Source organism: Gopherus evgoodei, chromosome 6 (assembly GCF_007399415.2).
Source record: "Gopherus evgoodei ecotype Sinaloan lineage chromosome 6, rGopEvg1_v1.p, whole genome shotgun sequence".
In the NCBI taxonomy this organism is placed as follows: Eukaryota; Metazoa; Chordata; order Testudines; family Testudinidae; genus Gopherus; species Gopherus evgoodei.
Window position 1 is genome coordinate 40,411,356 of NC_044327.1, and position 16,224 is coordinate 40,427,579.

Below are 16,224 nucleotides of genomic sequence, written 5' to 3' on the forward strand. Positions count from 1 at the left end.
ATTAAGGATTAGACAGAAGTTTCAGAACAGTAGCTTTTTGTGTTTTCACTGCAACTGAATTTCATGTTTCAAAAAAGGGAGAGTCAAGCCATTAGTTACAGCCATCAGTACTGGAAGATGCATGACGACTTTTCCCACATAATTGTGGCATGGAAACTCAAGTTTGATATAGGTAATGAGATGCAAGGTGGGTGAGTCAATATCTTTTATTGGACCAAGTTATGTTGGTGAAAGAGACACGCTTTCAAGACTACAAACTTGAAAGCAAGACTCTTTCACCATCAGAACCTGGTCCAATAGAAGATATTACCTCACCTGCCTTGTTTCTCTAATATCCTGGGATCAACATAGCTACAACAACAATGCAAATAAGAAGTAACCAGAGTAATTCAAACACAACTTAATCTTTAAAAAACAAACATTTTCTGAACAAATTATTCTCTACTGGTCAACAGGAGAGGGGTGAAACTATTTTTAATTACCACCTTACACATTTTGTTCTTTCTTGAATGAATTCTTAACTGAACAAAATATCTCTACTTTCACTACTAATTAGAAGAGATTTTATAACTATTAGTTTTGCATATCTTTATAATTCCTTTATCTATCTTATTTAGTTACATTAACAGGTTATCACAGAGACTATAAAGATATTATATGGCAAATAAAGTGACATTTAATTACACTGCTCTACAGCCAAAATGCTTCTGAAATAGATGTATTCCAACTTTACTAATTCTGGGTCACTGAGAACGAAAATCATGCTTAAAATTGTTGATTGGCTCTAGTTTTCAAGATATACTATTGGGTCAGTATATACGACCCTTGACTTGGGAACGGTGGAGGATAAGTGAGTTATAAAGGGAAGGGATCTCAATTTAAACCAGAAATGACTAAAATACATCTTTGACTGGATCTATGAATAAATCTATGACTGGGTTTGGACAGTACTTGCTTTTTAGGCAAAACAATGAATGATGCAATCTGAAGCTGGTATTGCGTCATACATGATATGAATTGCATCATGTTATTCCTAGAAGTCATGGATGATGCAATCATAACGACGCTTACATCACTCTGCTGAATAAATTCCCTAGATCAGCTCTAGAAATCATCCAGTGTCGTGGTTTCTTATTTGTCAGTGTTTGATTTTGCAAAGGGACACATTTCTGTTTAGCCAAAGTGAGCAGAGATGCCTCGTACTTGTGTGAACAGTGCAGATAACTTCTGCTATGTTTGCGGTGAAGTGACTTTTGCATCACAAAAGCGCGCAGTATAAGTTTAAAGCGCGCACTATGGTTAAGAAAGCCTATCACCTTTATTTTGGCTGCAAAATTGGAGATCAGGACAAGAGGTGGGCCCCACACATATGCTGCAACACTTGTGCAACAAATCTTCGCCAGTGGTTGAACAGGATAGGAAAATCTATGCCTTTTGCAGTGCCAATGATTTGGAGAGAGCCAATAGATCATACTAGCAATTGTTACTTCTGCATGGTGCCTCCAGTTGGGAAAGGTGTGTCAAAGAAGAAAAAGTGGACTGTGCATTATCCAAACATTCCATCAGCTATTCGCCCAGTACCCCACGGAGAAGGACTGCCGGTTCCTGATGCACCAGAATCATTCTCACTTGAGTCAGATGAGGAAGAGGAAGAGGATGAAACTTCTGGTCCTGAACCATCAATGTCACAGGACCCACATTTTCTCCCATCCTCCTCCTCTGAACCACACCTCATAACACAAGGAGAACTGAATGACTTTGTCAGGGATTTGGAACTACCCAAGAGTAAGGCAGAGCTGTTGGGCTCCAGACTACAGCAGTAGAATCTCCTGGCAGGCTATCAGGGCAAATGAAGCCCATCAATGCTTGCAGACTATTGCTGGACAGTGACAAGAGATGCTCCATTTAATGAATACAAGAGACAAGCCAAGAAGCGCTGAGTAGACACTGAATAGGACTAAACTATGTACAACATAGTTTTTTGCCTTTTGTTTCATAATAAATTTTATTCATATAACCCTTTTGCTGATTTTTAAAGTGTTACATAAACAGGACAGGTGAAATATTATCATGTAAAGCAACCATAAACACATGAAAAGACCTAGGTTTACAATTTATGATTAAAACTCTACTATCTACTATATACATAGACATAAAATGTAAAAACTTAAATATCTTAGAAACAGTAGCCAATCAGTTGTTTTAATTGTCATATTTGAATTCAGCACATCAAAATACATAATAAATAGCACATTTTATCTCTGAAGCAGACGACTTCTCAAAAATTGTAGACCAGTGTTATTAGCTTGGTATCTCCATAGTACCTAGTCAATGACACTGTTTGTCATATAATATTCTATCCCTTAAGTTAGGAGCTGTGAGCATGTCCCCACTCAGCTCCATTTCCCTCACCATTATTATTCTTTATAACTGGAAAATAAATTATGTTGTCAACATACTAAACTTTATTCAGAGGACAGGTAGAGCTGAGATAGGGTACTGTTATGTTGTTAAGCATTAACAGGTGTAATTAATTAGTTGTTTGATCTACAGACAATGGCATAAGTGATTGAAGCTGTAGCTGTACTAATGAGATGGCAGAGGCTTTATGTGCACCCATTTTTTTCCCTATGAGTTTTCAAATTTCCCCCCAAATCAATAATGTTCTGGACACTTATGCCTAGAACATTCCCGGAAATTTTGGACGTGATTGGATGTGGCGTTCAAACATTATTGTATTACATACAGAAGACAAAAGCCACTGAAATGAGTTAAAGGCCTTTGCAAGCTTGGCCAGTTAACTCTACCTTGACAGGTTTCAGAGTAGCAGCCATGTTAGTCTGTATCCGCAAAAAGAACAGGAGTACTTGTGGCACCTTAGAGACTAACAAATTTATATGAGCATAAGCTTTCGTGGGCTACAGCCCACTTCATCGGATGCATAGACTGGAATATACAGCAAGAAGATATTTATACATACAGAGACCATGAAAAGGTGGAAATAGCCATACCAACTGTAAGAGGTCTGTCATAAACAGATAGTCAAGGGTTAATAGAACAGAAGTACTTCATGTCTCTTTTGCCTGTAAAGGGTTAACAAGATCAGTGAGCCAGGCTGTCACCTGACCAGAGGACTGATCAGGGGACAGGATACTTTCAAATCTTGAAGGAAGGAAGTTTGTGTGTGTGCGGTTAGATTTTGGTTGTTCACTCTGGGGGCTCAAAGGGACTGGACATGCAACCAGGTTTCTCTCCAATCTCTCCAATACAGGCTCTTATAAGTTTAAAACAGTGAGTACTGGATAGATAAGGCGAGCTAAGCTTATGTTTGTTTTCTTTATTTGCAAATGTGTATTTGGCTGGAAGGAGTTTAAATGTGTATTTGGCTGGAAGGATTTTAATTTGTACTTGTATACTTAGGCTGGGAGGGTATTCCCAGTGTCTATAGCTGAAAGACCCTGTAACATATTCCATCTTAAATTTACAAAGATAATTTTTACTGTTTTTCTTTCTTTAATTAAAAGCTTTTCTTGTTTAAGAACCTGATTGTTTTTTTTGTCTGGTGAGACCCCAGGGGACTGGGTCTGGATCCACCAGGGAACTGGTGGGGATAAAGGAGGGAAGGTGAAGAGAAAGGTTAATTTTCTCTCTGTGTTAGGATTACTCTCTCTCTCAGGGAGAGTCTGGGAGGGGGAGAGAGAAGGAGGGGAGAAGGTGGATTTTCCTCTCTGTTTTAAGATTCAAGGAGTTTGAATCACAGTGATCTTCCAGGGTAACCCAGGGAGGGGAAGCCTGGGAAAGGCAACAGTGAGGGAAACGGTTTACTTTCCTTGTGTTAAGATCCAGAGGGACTGGGTCTTGGGGGTCCCTGGGCAAGGTTGGGGGGGGACTAGAGTGTACCAGGCACTGGAATTCCTGGTTGGTGGCAGCGCTACAAGTACTAAGCTGGTAATTGAGCTTAGAGGAATTCATGCTGGTACCCCATCTTTTGGAGGCTAAGGTTCAGAGTGAGGAATTATACCATGAAAAGGTCAATCAAAATCTACTATGTAGGTACTTACCTCAAGTTCTCTCTCTCTCTCTCTGAAGTTTTTTAGTTCACAGTGGAATTGGTACATTTCTGGTGGGCCAACTGATTTCTCTGTAGCTTCAAGAAGCTCAGTCTTGGACAGTTTTGCAAATTCCCCAACTTTGTCCTGCAAAGCAGAAACCAAAAACCAATGTCATCGCAGGTCTGTTATAATATTGCAAAAAAGTAATATTTTATTGCAATATATTGGCCTATCTCAAGCTAATATACACATACTACACAGAGTTACTTGTCAGACAGCTTTGGAAGTTAGTTAATAAATTATTATTAAATGTGCACCTCAGTTATGTATTACAGCCAGCCCTGTAACTCTGTTATAGTTAGCATATGATCTATTCATATGCATATACTTAGCATATGATCTAGTCATAGTTCTCCTGGCTGAAAAATCTAATTGTTATCAAATTCTGTCCATGGCTTTCTGAGAATCGCTTTGAACACTTCTCCAAACAAAAATAAAAAAAACACCCTCAAAATTTCACTCTGCCACATTCCCAGAATTTGTTCTAAGGTCATTTTCCTGCTAAGGTCTAGTCTACACTGAAAAACTGATTTTAAACAAATTTTAGCTACTGCATTAATAAACATAGTTTAAACACCACCTGATTAAAATAATGTCGGCTGGCATGTTTTAAAATGACTTTTTACCCCTAGTCTAGATAGCGTCATATTAACTTTGCCTGGTCTCAAGTTCAGACATGTTAGGAGGCCAAGTACATAGATAATAGAGCTCTCTGCTACTTTTCTTTTCCCAAATATACCCAGGTTTCTCCTGGCTTTGTTCTGAGAATGTATCATATATTTAAAGATACTTAATACTTTAGATTATTTCTCATCCATAGACTCAAGGCACTTTCCAAACTAGGGCAAATACCAAGACCCCCAATTCAATGAGATACAGGGGGGAAAAGTAATTTGCCCAAGATCACATAACAAGCCTAGTGCAGGCCTCCAGCCTCCTAAACTTGATTACTATCCATTGGGCCATGCCATCTCCAACACATGCTCCCTTTTTTATGGAAGATTACCTAATTTGACAAAAATTAGTGAGCCTTAAAACATTATGCATGCCATACACACCCGCGCACACACAAAAATATTAAAAATCATTCATGAGTCAATCGTTAAAACTGGGCTTGCTTTTTTTTTAAACCCAAACCCTTTTTGGCTTTCCAAAGAGCTACCTCTAGTCCCTCTACTGAAAGGCCACATTTAAAAAGTCACAATCCCCTTCTCCCCTCCCCACCCACCCACCCCACCAAAAAAGAAATCAGTACTCAATTTGTATCTGTTATTGTCTCTCCTACCTGAGGAAGAAACTGGCACAGATTGCCCACTTGGATATTTAAGGCTGCAATCTGCTCCTCTACTATTTTCAGGGTTGAAGGCTTTCTATTGACAAACCACACTGATGCATTGTTTGCTACATGAATCTCACGTGTGATAATGAGATTTTTAGGAGTCTTAAACCTGATTAATAGGAAAAAAAAAGATGTTAAGTGTTAACACTTCAGCAACTTTGGAAATATACATACAGACTGTACTGGTAACACATCTTGTTGCTTTAAAAAAGAAAGCTCCAAAATCTCTGATGGCAATGACTCTATCACTAGCAAGTGAATAATAGCTTTCAAATGTTAAAACAAAAATTACTGGATACTAGAAATAGCCAAATTCAGGAATGTAATAGGAACTGCTGCATATTATCTAATGGTACAAGGTGACAAGTTAATCTTACAAGCCACTACTCACAAAAATAATCCCTGATCACATGACTAGACCCATTAGTTCCTGAAAAATCTTCACTCAACTGAAGCCAATGAGATCATTCGAATATACTACTGTGAATGTATAACTGTTTCAAAAACATGTGTGAACAGTAGCAATATTAACAAGTACTAAAGTATAGTAAATGGATTTTTAAACACACACACAGCTATAGTTTAAAACATCTGAAATGTCTCTGTTACTGCATAGTACAGATTTAGATGTGTATGTATATTCCATATGTATTGTACTCATTCCTGAGGAAAACAATAATCTTATACTACTAAACTAACAAGTATTACTTTGTTTTTATTTTCTGTTTAACACACTAAAAGTGCAGTATACCAGATACCTCACAAATAAATATGCAAACAAGATCTCTGTACTGAAATGCTTACCATCTAATTAGCAAAACATGAGATGTATCAGCAAGCAAATAAGCAGTGAAGTCAGCATTCAATCTTGAAATTGCCATTAGTTTGGTTTAGTTTATTTTTCTACTGTCTATTCAGTTAACACTTCTTTAAAAGGGGAGAATTAGGTTTATAAGGCCTTTCAGAAGAAGTTTATTTTAAGCAGGGACTTAAAGGAGCAGAGCTGGAAAGAGAAGGTGGGGTTCCAAGCTTGAAGGGTTGCATGGAAAGCAGCACTAAGATGCGAGCGGGATAAGGATGTGAATACCTTTTTTGTGAAGCCTACGTCTTTCCTTACAAATGCCTACCATGTCATTAATGATATTCCATTACAGTCACCATCAAGAATGCTTCACCATTGTATACATGATGATCTTGATTTTAGTTATGATCTTAGAGTCAAATTCACCAAAGCTGGCACAGAGGGGTACACATTTCAAGTTCTAAAGGGCATTAGGATCCCATCAGTAGGTAGTCCCAAATTTGATCTCTTCCTCATTCTAATCTTTCATCTGAAAATTTCCCTGTTAAACAAAGTACTGAATTAGATTTGGACTTCTGCAGCTAACACAGCTAATGGTCTCCATAGACCATTAGACCCTCTCCATACTTCAAGTGAGATATGATTGGGTTACTTAATTTATCTCCTTTGACCTGCCTTACTACTTCTCAGAGAACAGTGTGACCTGGAGACCCATTGCAGCACCAACTGCCCCCGATTGTCTTACTTTGGCCCTTTTCACAAGGCTGAATGTCCAATCATATAGCTTTGTATTTGGGAGCATAATCCCATTTTATCTTGATCACTGTATTGGACAGGGCTCATGCAAGGTCTGTCCTCTGTCCCACTTCTTATCAAAACAGCATCTTTAAATACTATGCTGAGATTGACAAAAGGTTATATGCTGCAATATAGTTAATTTGTAAGACAGGTACTATCTTTATTAGGTTGATCTTTTCTATAAGAGAGTGGAAAATTCAAAAAAAAAGATTTAAGCTAGATTTTCAGATGTGCTCAGCACCCACAACTGGGATCAGGATTTCAAAAGGGTGTGGCTCCCATTTAGGCATCTAAATGAACTGGCCAGGTTTCGTAACAGGCTTAGCACTGGGTGTTATCAAATTTTCAGAAATCTTCCTCCATGGGTGGTGAGCATTTGAGAACTCAGCCAGCCACTTCATTTGGGTGCTAAATGGGAACTAAACAAGTTTTGAAAATTTGAGCCTGGAAAAGCATTAAGGGGATCTCTTTAAGGCTTGTAGGCATCCTTTGACTTTGGCAGCATAGTCAATATGTGTCCAAGATCACCTCTTCATTGTGTGTTTTGAAAATCCTCTCCCCTCCATTAAGTAAAAGGTTATCCTTGGCCAAAAAGGTGGTCTAAGTAACTCATTTCAGCAGAATTTAAGTTATTTTGAAGATCTAGCCATTGAAGCTGATCATTGCCCTAGTTAACCTTCAGAAAGCTGTCTTCACCAGTCCACAAACAGCATTAGTATTCTGCTGCTGCTGAAACCTTGCTGACCAGAATGACCGAATTTGTTAATGGTTCAGAAATTACTATTAAGATCCCTCGAGGAGAGTAATGAAATTGTCTAGAATCACTTCTACTCTGCTACTTGGGAGCACTAAGAACAAGCACAATAGCTATTTGGTATAAAGGTAGGGTGGGAGAGAGGACTCAGAAACTGAAGAGCTACTCTTTACTTCCTGCACTATGCCCTCACAACAGCCAAGAAGCTCCAGGGCCGCCCAGAGATAGGGGAGGCAAGTGGGGCAATGTGCCTCAGGCCCTGGGCCCCACAGGGCCCACCACGAGAATACAGTATTCTATAGTAATGTGACTTTTTTTTTTTATGGAAGGGGACCCTGAAATGTCTTTGCCCTAGGCCCCCTGAATCCTCTAGGTGGCCCTGGGAAGCTCTGGGTGAAGGAAGATAATTCCTTCTCCCTTGCAGCCTACAAGGGGAGATACACCATGGAGAAAAATGAAGGAATTCCAATTGATCAGAAACTCCTAGCCACAGACAGATGTGAAAGGTGGAGTTCCACCATCAATTTCTGGGAACAGCACCCTCTCCATTTATGGAAGGAAAGAAAGAAGGAAGAAAATTTTTACTAGTGCTTTGCTGATTCATCCCCATACCTATATTTTACATTAGTCTTTGGCTAATAGATAATCCTCTGGATAGTAGGTGTCTAAAATGTCTCAAGCCCTGTATGCACCATTTAACCTGATACCTGGTTCTCTGCATTTGATCTTAGCTAGATGTTTTCCTACACTTTTGTTAAATCAAGAACATTACAGAAATGTATGACTTTCACAGAGTAAACTGGATATCATCTACATAAGATACTATTCTGGACTCCAGTGATCTTATTCATCCTTTCTCTGATATTTCACTTTGTGCTCTAATTGTGGTATGCCATTAGCCTGTCCCTTCCTCTCCCCATTCATAAAATAGCATTTTACTCTAATCGGTAAGTAGCAATTCTACAGAAAAGGCCATTTTTTTTTTTTTGGAGTTAAATGCACCCACCCTACACATACCTCTCTCATTTGGAAGCTTATTTTACATATGTTTAGATGAGGTATAACGTGGAGATGCCAAGTAGTGCTGTAGGTCTACAGGTGAGATGAAACAGTGGTTCCCAGAACGAGGAAAAAGTGTTAATTTTTTTGCACAGTTCCAGAAACACTGTAACATGACTATCACTACAGTTTTAGTTTAAGTTAATTTCAACGCCTTAGTGTGGTGTTTACTGATCAAAGGTACCAAAGGAAAGTGTACAGAGATTTTTATTGGTTTTGTATGGGCAAGTATTTTTTTTTCCCCAAATGAAGCTGTCTATATTGCAGAATGTTGATTTTTGCCATATCTAACGTGAAATGTTTTCACACTGCATATTCTTAATTGTCAAAGTATATATCACAAGTAACAACATTTCCATACCTTCAATTAAAATTTGCTGACCATATCAATATCACACTGACAATTGCATGCCCATAGTTTGTACCAGATAGTGGGCATATATAAACGTACATGAACTCCTAATTTAATGCTTCTCCATTGTAAGTTTTACTACATACAATGTAGCATCTAGTATGCCCAATGGAAGATTTTAATTTGTAATTGCCTTTACATGTACCACTAGCCTTTGAAATATTGTATAAACTAGCTTTTTAATTCAGTGACACTTATACACAGGTCAGTATTACTGTTAGATGACAATACACAGCTTCATACAAAGTTTCAGTCAAAGTGCTCACTAAACAAAAATGGTAATTTTGATAGTAAATTTAGAACTAATTCATATCTAATTTAGCACAGGTCTGTATACTTGTACAAAATGAAAAATGGTGGCAATGTTAACAATATACATTGGGAATTTTATCTCTATAGGAAAGTTTCAGTATATGAAGACATGGAAGTACAAGTCCCTTTAAAGTTCCATCATGTGATGTGCCACCAATGCTCTGTCACAGGGGCTGATTTCAGAAATATGCAAGCAAGTTGAATTTGGCATGTCAGACTTGTACTGAACCAAGGAAAGAATAACAGACTGAATCTGATCAGAGACCATCACGTTCACCTACTTCTATTGCCACCACAGCAAGCACGTCCTGCAGCGATTGGTCCTGTTGCACTATTTGCATAGAAAAAAAAACAAGACAGCAACAAATCTAATGGAGGCAACATTTCAAAGAGATGACGTTCTGCAGAATATCTGTGGAAGACTTAATTGCTAAAGATACAGTTTATCACTCAACATGCCTTTCTTCTTATTTGAGTAAAATGAATCAAAATAAAACCATCTAGTTACGTTGCAACAATATTCACCTTCCAACATTGCATTTCATCACCTGATTGAAGAGACAGACAATGATCTTATGTACCATAAGGCTCTTCTCTTGTCTAAGCTGCTAAAGAGATATTAAGTTCTGCCTCCTTCAGATGTAGAAACTGCAAGCTATTCCAGTAGCAAGTTACAGACAAAATTAGAAAAACACTATGGTTCTGTAATTTCATTCTATGCACAGTATGGACAAGGCAAGTCTACCATTGTACTGTGGAGAACAGTAACATTAGACGATACTACTCAAGCTGCTAATAATCTGAAGCAGGAACTCAAGTCATTCAAAGATTTTGGGAATGTTCTTTTGGTGAGTGAGCCTGATGAACTACTTTCAAACATACAAGTGGTTTTGCATAATGCTGCTTCAATCCTTTGGTCTGAAATAGCTGAAACAAAAGCCTCAGAATATTATCCAAAGCCAGGTGATTGTCATTTACCAAGGTCAGCTACTTTTGTGCCCCAATTGGTATAGGACAGTGGTCCCCAACGCGATGCCCACGAGCGCAATGGCGCCCGCGGGAGCATCTTAATGCGCCCGCGGGAGCATCTTAATGCGCCCGCGTCCTGGACCTCAGGAGAGTACCTTCTGAAATGCCACTGAATTTCAGCAGCATTTTGGCGGGGACGCCTCTCGATGACGATGCTTGTCGCCAACAAGTGATGTCATCGAGAGGCATCGCCCCCGAATTTTGGCAGGGGCGCCTCTTGATGTCGCTTGTCTATGGCAAGCAGCGTCATCGAGAGGCGTCGCCACCGAAATTCGAGGGCAACGCCTCTCAATGACATCACTTGTTGGTGACAAGCGTCGTCATCGAGAGGCGTCACCGCCGAAACGTCGCTGAAATTCGGTGGCATTTCAGCGGGTGCTCTCCCCGCGTGCAGGACGCGGGCACATTAAGATGCCCCTGCAGGCGCCATGGCACCGCGTTGGGGACCACTGTCCTATACCAATTGGGGTACAAAAGTAGCTGACCTCGGTAAATGACAATCATCTATGACAGGGGAAGGTCTCAGAGCCCAGGATCCAGCCCAAGCATCCATAAAGTTGCAGTATAGTCCTTCAACCCGAGCCCAAGCCCCACAAGGCCAAGTCAGCTGACCCAGGCCAGCTGCAAGTGTTTTCTATACCAATAGACAAAAATGTAGAGAGACCACTGATAGAAAGAAGGCCTTCTACTCAATGGCTAGAGTGGTATTTCAAGAACAGTCTGCAGATATTTCTTATGATGCTGGACTACCATTGAACCATGGGAAAGAAAAAGACACTTTCTCCAGGCAATCAGAATTTCTTATGCAATCTGAAACATTTGAAAAATCTAGAACACCTCCAGAACAGAATACGCATGAAAAAGTATTTGAGAATAACTCATTACCTACAAATGAACACTGGCTGAGATCTCCGCTGTGGTCTCTTAAGACTACTACCTCGTGATGTCCTACCAATACCAAATGACAATGATATAGTGAGAGACAAGGTGGGTGAAGTAATATCTTTTATTGAAGCAACTTCTGCTGGTGAGAGACAAACTTTCAAGTTTACACAGAGCTCTTCTTCAGGTCTGGGAAACTAAATTAACTAACTAATGAACTCAAATTTCAAGGGACCATTAGTTAGGTGATTTAGTTTTCCAGACTTGAAGAAGAGCTCTGTATAAGCTAGAAAGTTTGTCTCTCTCACGAACAGAAGTTGGTCCAATAAAAGATACTACCTCACTCACCTTGTCTCTCTAATATCATGGGACCAACATGGCTATAACACCACCACATATAACAATGGGCGATACAATCACTTGAATGTGAACAGTATTTTGGACTGGTTTCAATCACAAGCTTTCACGATAGAAGAGCACCTACACGGCTGGTGCATATGCACTAACTCTTGCTCCAAAGAGCAAAATATGCCACATTTATAGGCAAGCAGCAGATATGATTGATTTGGTTGACTTAACGTACTCCTGTGGATGCCAAACCAGCTGCCATGGCCACAGTCTACACTAAAATATTGAAAGGTAAAGAAATGTCAGCAGCTTTAGGACAACAGCATGCTGTTCAGACCAGAGATTCAGACCATCTATGTTGTTGCTCAACAAGTGAAATGGACCTTCCTAAGTGAACTTGATACCAATGTGATTCGCTTGGGTGGTTTTCACACCCTGTGCTGCTTTACTGCATGTCCTGGGAAATTTTGAGGAGACTCAGGATTGCTAGACCATGTTGATTCTGATGTACATGTAGTTTGTGCTGCAGATCAAATGCTTGCTGGCAAGCAATTCAACCATGCTCTATGTGGCTTGACTTTAGCATCTGTGGCCTGGAGCATGCTGTACAAATGTATTATTAGATTTTGTTTTATCCTTTAGATGGCTATTGTAAGGCTGTGAAGTCAATTTTATGTCCTGAAATACACAGAGTCATTAAACTAACAGAAAAGAACGCAAATATTTTGCACTGATCATTTTAACATGTTGACGGTGTCACTGTTTATCCCCATTTCTATGATAACCTTAAATTAGACACAAGCTTTCAGATAATGTATGACTTCAAGTTAAGCATGTAGACAAGTGTTTGCAGCAGATGTTAACATTTTTATTACAACTATTTGTAGTGACAAAATCTTACTTCCAAAACAAAATGTATAAGTATAGTTTAATTGTTAAGTGATTAAAAATAAATACTAGCCAAGTTTTTCAAAAACAGGACGTTAAAAATATGCTCCTAAATGTTTAGGCACCTTATTTAGGATGGCATTTTCAAAAGCATGAAAAGTAACTTTGGAGCACAATTCCCAATGACTTCAAACCCTGATGAAGGAGTATAGCCTACTCAAAAGCTCTTCAGCTTTTTTAACTTGTGAAAGTTCAATGTATCAGATGGCAGAGTTGGTTTCAATTATCATACAAGGGCTCTTTGTATCAAATTTTGCATTTGATTGAATTGTTCCCCCAGTAAGGATGTTACTGAGACCCTATACTTGTCATTTTCAGCACAAATTTTTGTAATGTGAGATTTTTCAGTAAAAGAAGTCTATGTAAAAAACTTGCTTTAGGAAGGGCAGCACTATCTGTCCCTGAGATTTTATTACATTTAAGCCATTTGACAGGCTATCTTTTATCACATATAGCATCTACATACCTTGTTCAAATAAATATAGCTATGCTGAGAATAAACTAATTGAGGTTTATTCTTCCAAGAAGATTCACTTATCCCATCAGTAACGCATAGGGTTTGCAGTCTACTTTGTGACTAACCACAAATGTCTAGAATTCACTTCCACTGTATATATGCATGTCCCAATCATGCCACTTTCCTCTGCCTTTCTTTACCTTCTTGTACTAAGATCTACCTTAATTAGTTTTGATATGGTGCTATTATTTCTTGTTCTTTTCTTACCACTTTCTGCCTCTATTTACAATACTTTGTATCATCAGAAGCTAGGGATCTATCATATTCAGTTTCTTTCTCTTCCCATTGTCTATGTATTCCTTGAAGAGCCTCCTGGATTTTGCTAATTCACTCTTCCTGTACCACCCACAGTGTGATAGGCCTCTCTCTGAGACAGTATTCTCTGCATGACAGCAAAATTCTCATTCTCTGACTTGTATGGAGAGACTTCTGTTTATACCTGCATTGGTGACTGCACTCACTTCTTCTCACCTATCGGGTTTTAAGAAGAGAGTGTCCCTAAACTATGCTGTACTAAGTGTTCACCTTTCATTCCTTTGCCTGTGTAACAGGGTAGTCTGACTCCTTTAAGGGACATTTTGTTCCAGGAAAAGCCAGTTCTGTTCTAAAACTTGGAATTGTGGGATCTGCATTTCCCCAGAAGGAGAGTGAAAGAAGTATTATGATAGAGGTTGCTCCATAGTAGTTTACCAGTGAGAGATTGGCTACTCAGACTCAAGTAAGCAGGAAGACTATCACTTGATTGAACTACATATTTTGTTACCAATAAGCGACATGGCAGGCAGAATTGTAGAAAAGAGATCTTTATTGCATATGCTGAATGGCCAGAGTTAAATGTTGAGGCTCTAGAGTTTGAGCAAACAGCTTAACTCCACCTTGCCTTCTTGAGCCTGGTGCACACGTAAGTAGGTCTTTGACCCTCTTCACCAAGTTCCATACACCCCTTGCATTTTCCCCATGTTATGAGCAAATTAACATACATAATTAACTTCCAGTTCCACTTATACTATACTGCCTGTTCTTAAAGGGGTTGATCCTCAGAACAAGGTTGGCTAGCTCTATTCCACAAGAAAACATAATGCCCATTTCTGTTATAAAACCACAGTATTTTGTCTTTAAACTGTATGTTACAACATGTAAATCCTCAAACACACCAGAAGAGGAAACTAAAACATACAAAGAAGAAAATCTCAAAAGATCTACTGGGGTGAAGTAGATTCTTTTAAGTTCTACCTTTTCCTATTATTGTCTATTCGCCAAAAGTGTTGTCTGGTATTATATTGTCCAGGTGAAAGACTGTTTCACCATCTTTAACAAACAAAACACACACCTACACCATCCCACACCTCCTTTCTGGTGATGCAGTCCTTGCTATCTTCCTTTTATACTATCCTACAAATTACTCATAGAATCATGCTATTAGGATGATGATTGTACTCTGTTTCCATGCTCAGGAGAAAAAAAAACATCCCCTTTCATTAGCCATGATTTCCCCCATTACAGTTTCTCTCCTTTGATTTAAATAGGAGAGCAACAGAACCTCATCTTGAGCTAAGGAAGCAATTATTCCATATTTCTTCTTTCTTTCTCCAATTCTGCAACAAAATTCCCACCCATCATCAAGCCATGCAGATGTTGGCAGGTCAGTTATTGCTTGTCCTAGAACCAACTTCACTGTTTCCTCAAGACCTCGGATAACCTCCTTCAGTTCCCGCCCCCAGGTAATCAGCTGTCACCTTGGCACCTCTTTCCTACCCAAGCAATATTTTTACTAGTTTACCAGCTTCTAATATCACGTCCTGTGCTTGGTTTCAAAGAAGTCTCTTTGGAATGGATCAGTCTTTGTTCAACCACCCCATCCAGGTTTGAGGCCAACTGTTTGGTCCCTTTTAGTCTACAGGAAATGTTATGCTACTTTTTATTACTTTACCCTGCCTCTCCTCCCTCCCTATTCTTCTGTCTGTTGTCTTTTCTGTTTGTTTGATGCAGTCTAAGTTCTTCGGGGCTAGGACCCACAAGCACTATGCAAGAATATGTTGCAATGTAAGGTTGGAGAAAGGTTCCTGGAGAGAGTTTTACTTTTATTTTTTATTAAATATAGAACAATTGGATATAATCACGTTATATTAATGGTTAAAATAAGGGTTTACATAAAACAGTATTTGCATCATAACATTAAATACACCAAAATCTAACATGATTAAGTCAAGGCACTTGCTTTCTATATACGACTTTTCTTTCCTTTTCTGCATGCCGGGAGCCTCCCTTAAAAATTAGGCAAGCTGCAGCAGAAAATGACAAATCATTAGCTAGCTAAGGGATCATTTCTTACAAACCAGTTACCTGACACTTTAAAATGTATTATACTAAGCTTGTGCTTCAAGAAAGTACTCTTTTCACACCACAAATCACCAGTGCTTCAACAGATGTTGACTACAAAACTTTTTACAAATCTGTTTATTAAAACAAAAACACAAGATAAAGTCAGCTAAAATGGTTTTAGTACTTACAGTTCAATTTCAACCAAGCCTTTTGAGCACCCTCGCTTTACATACAGACCAACCTGCAGAGCAAAAGTTACAGGAACCAGTATTTTAAAGTATTAAATACAAAAGGTATCTATTAAAAATATATTTAAAAATCAGACTTACAAAACAATTTAGATTTAACAACTGATTTGGAATAGGTATGCCAATAACAAGTACCAATTTACAATGCTACATGCATACAATCCCCTCATATGTAGTTACAAAAAAGATTACAGCTGGGCAATCACTAGAGAAATCCTGTTACGAGGAAATCAGAATTTTATACAAAACTTCTGCCTGCTTGCCTGCCCCCCTCCCTCCCTCTCTAAAGCTTCAGTTTCTTCTACAGGGGAAAGAGAGAGTATGGCTCTTTTTTGTCTAAAG

At 38.8% G+C, this 16,224-nt stretch overlaps 1 protein-coding gene across 2 annotated transcripts in view; it reads right to left on the minus strand.

The window, feature by feature from the left end:
* The window catches only part of SMC5 (structural maintenance of chromosomes 5), a 94,046-nt gene that overhangs the window by 71,730 nt on the left and 6,092 nt on the right, over positions 1-16,224 (minus strand). For both annotated transcript variants that reach the window (XM_030566493.1, XM_030566494.1), the window contains exons 3-5: positions 15,823-15,875; positions 5,398-5,560; positions 4,062-4,196 (exon numbers count right to left, since the gene is read on the minus strand). In XM_030566493.1, the coding sequence (XP_030422353.1) occupies positions 4,062-4,196; positions 5,398-5,560; positions 15,823-15,875 (351 nt within the window). The remainder of the gene's footprint in view (positions 1-4,061; positions 4,197-5,397; positions 5,561-15,822; positions 15,876-16,224) is intronic.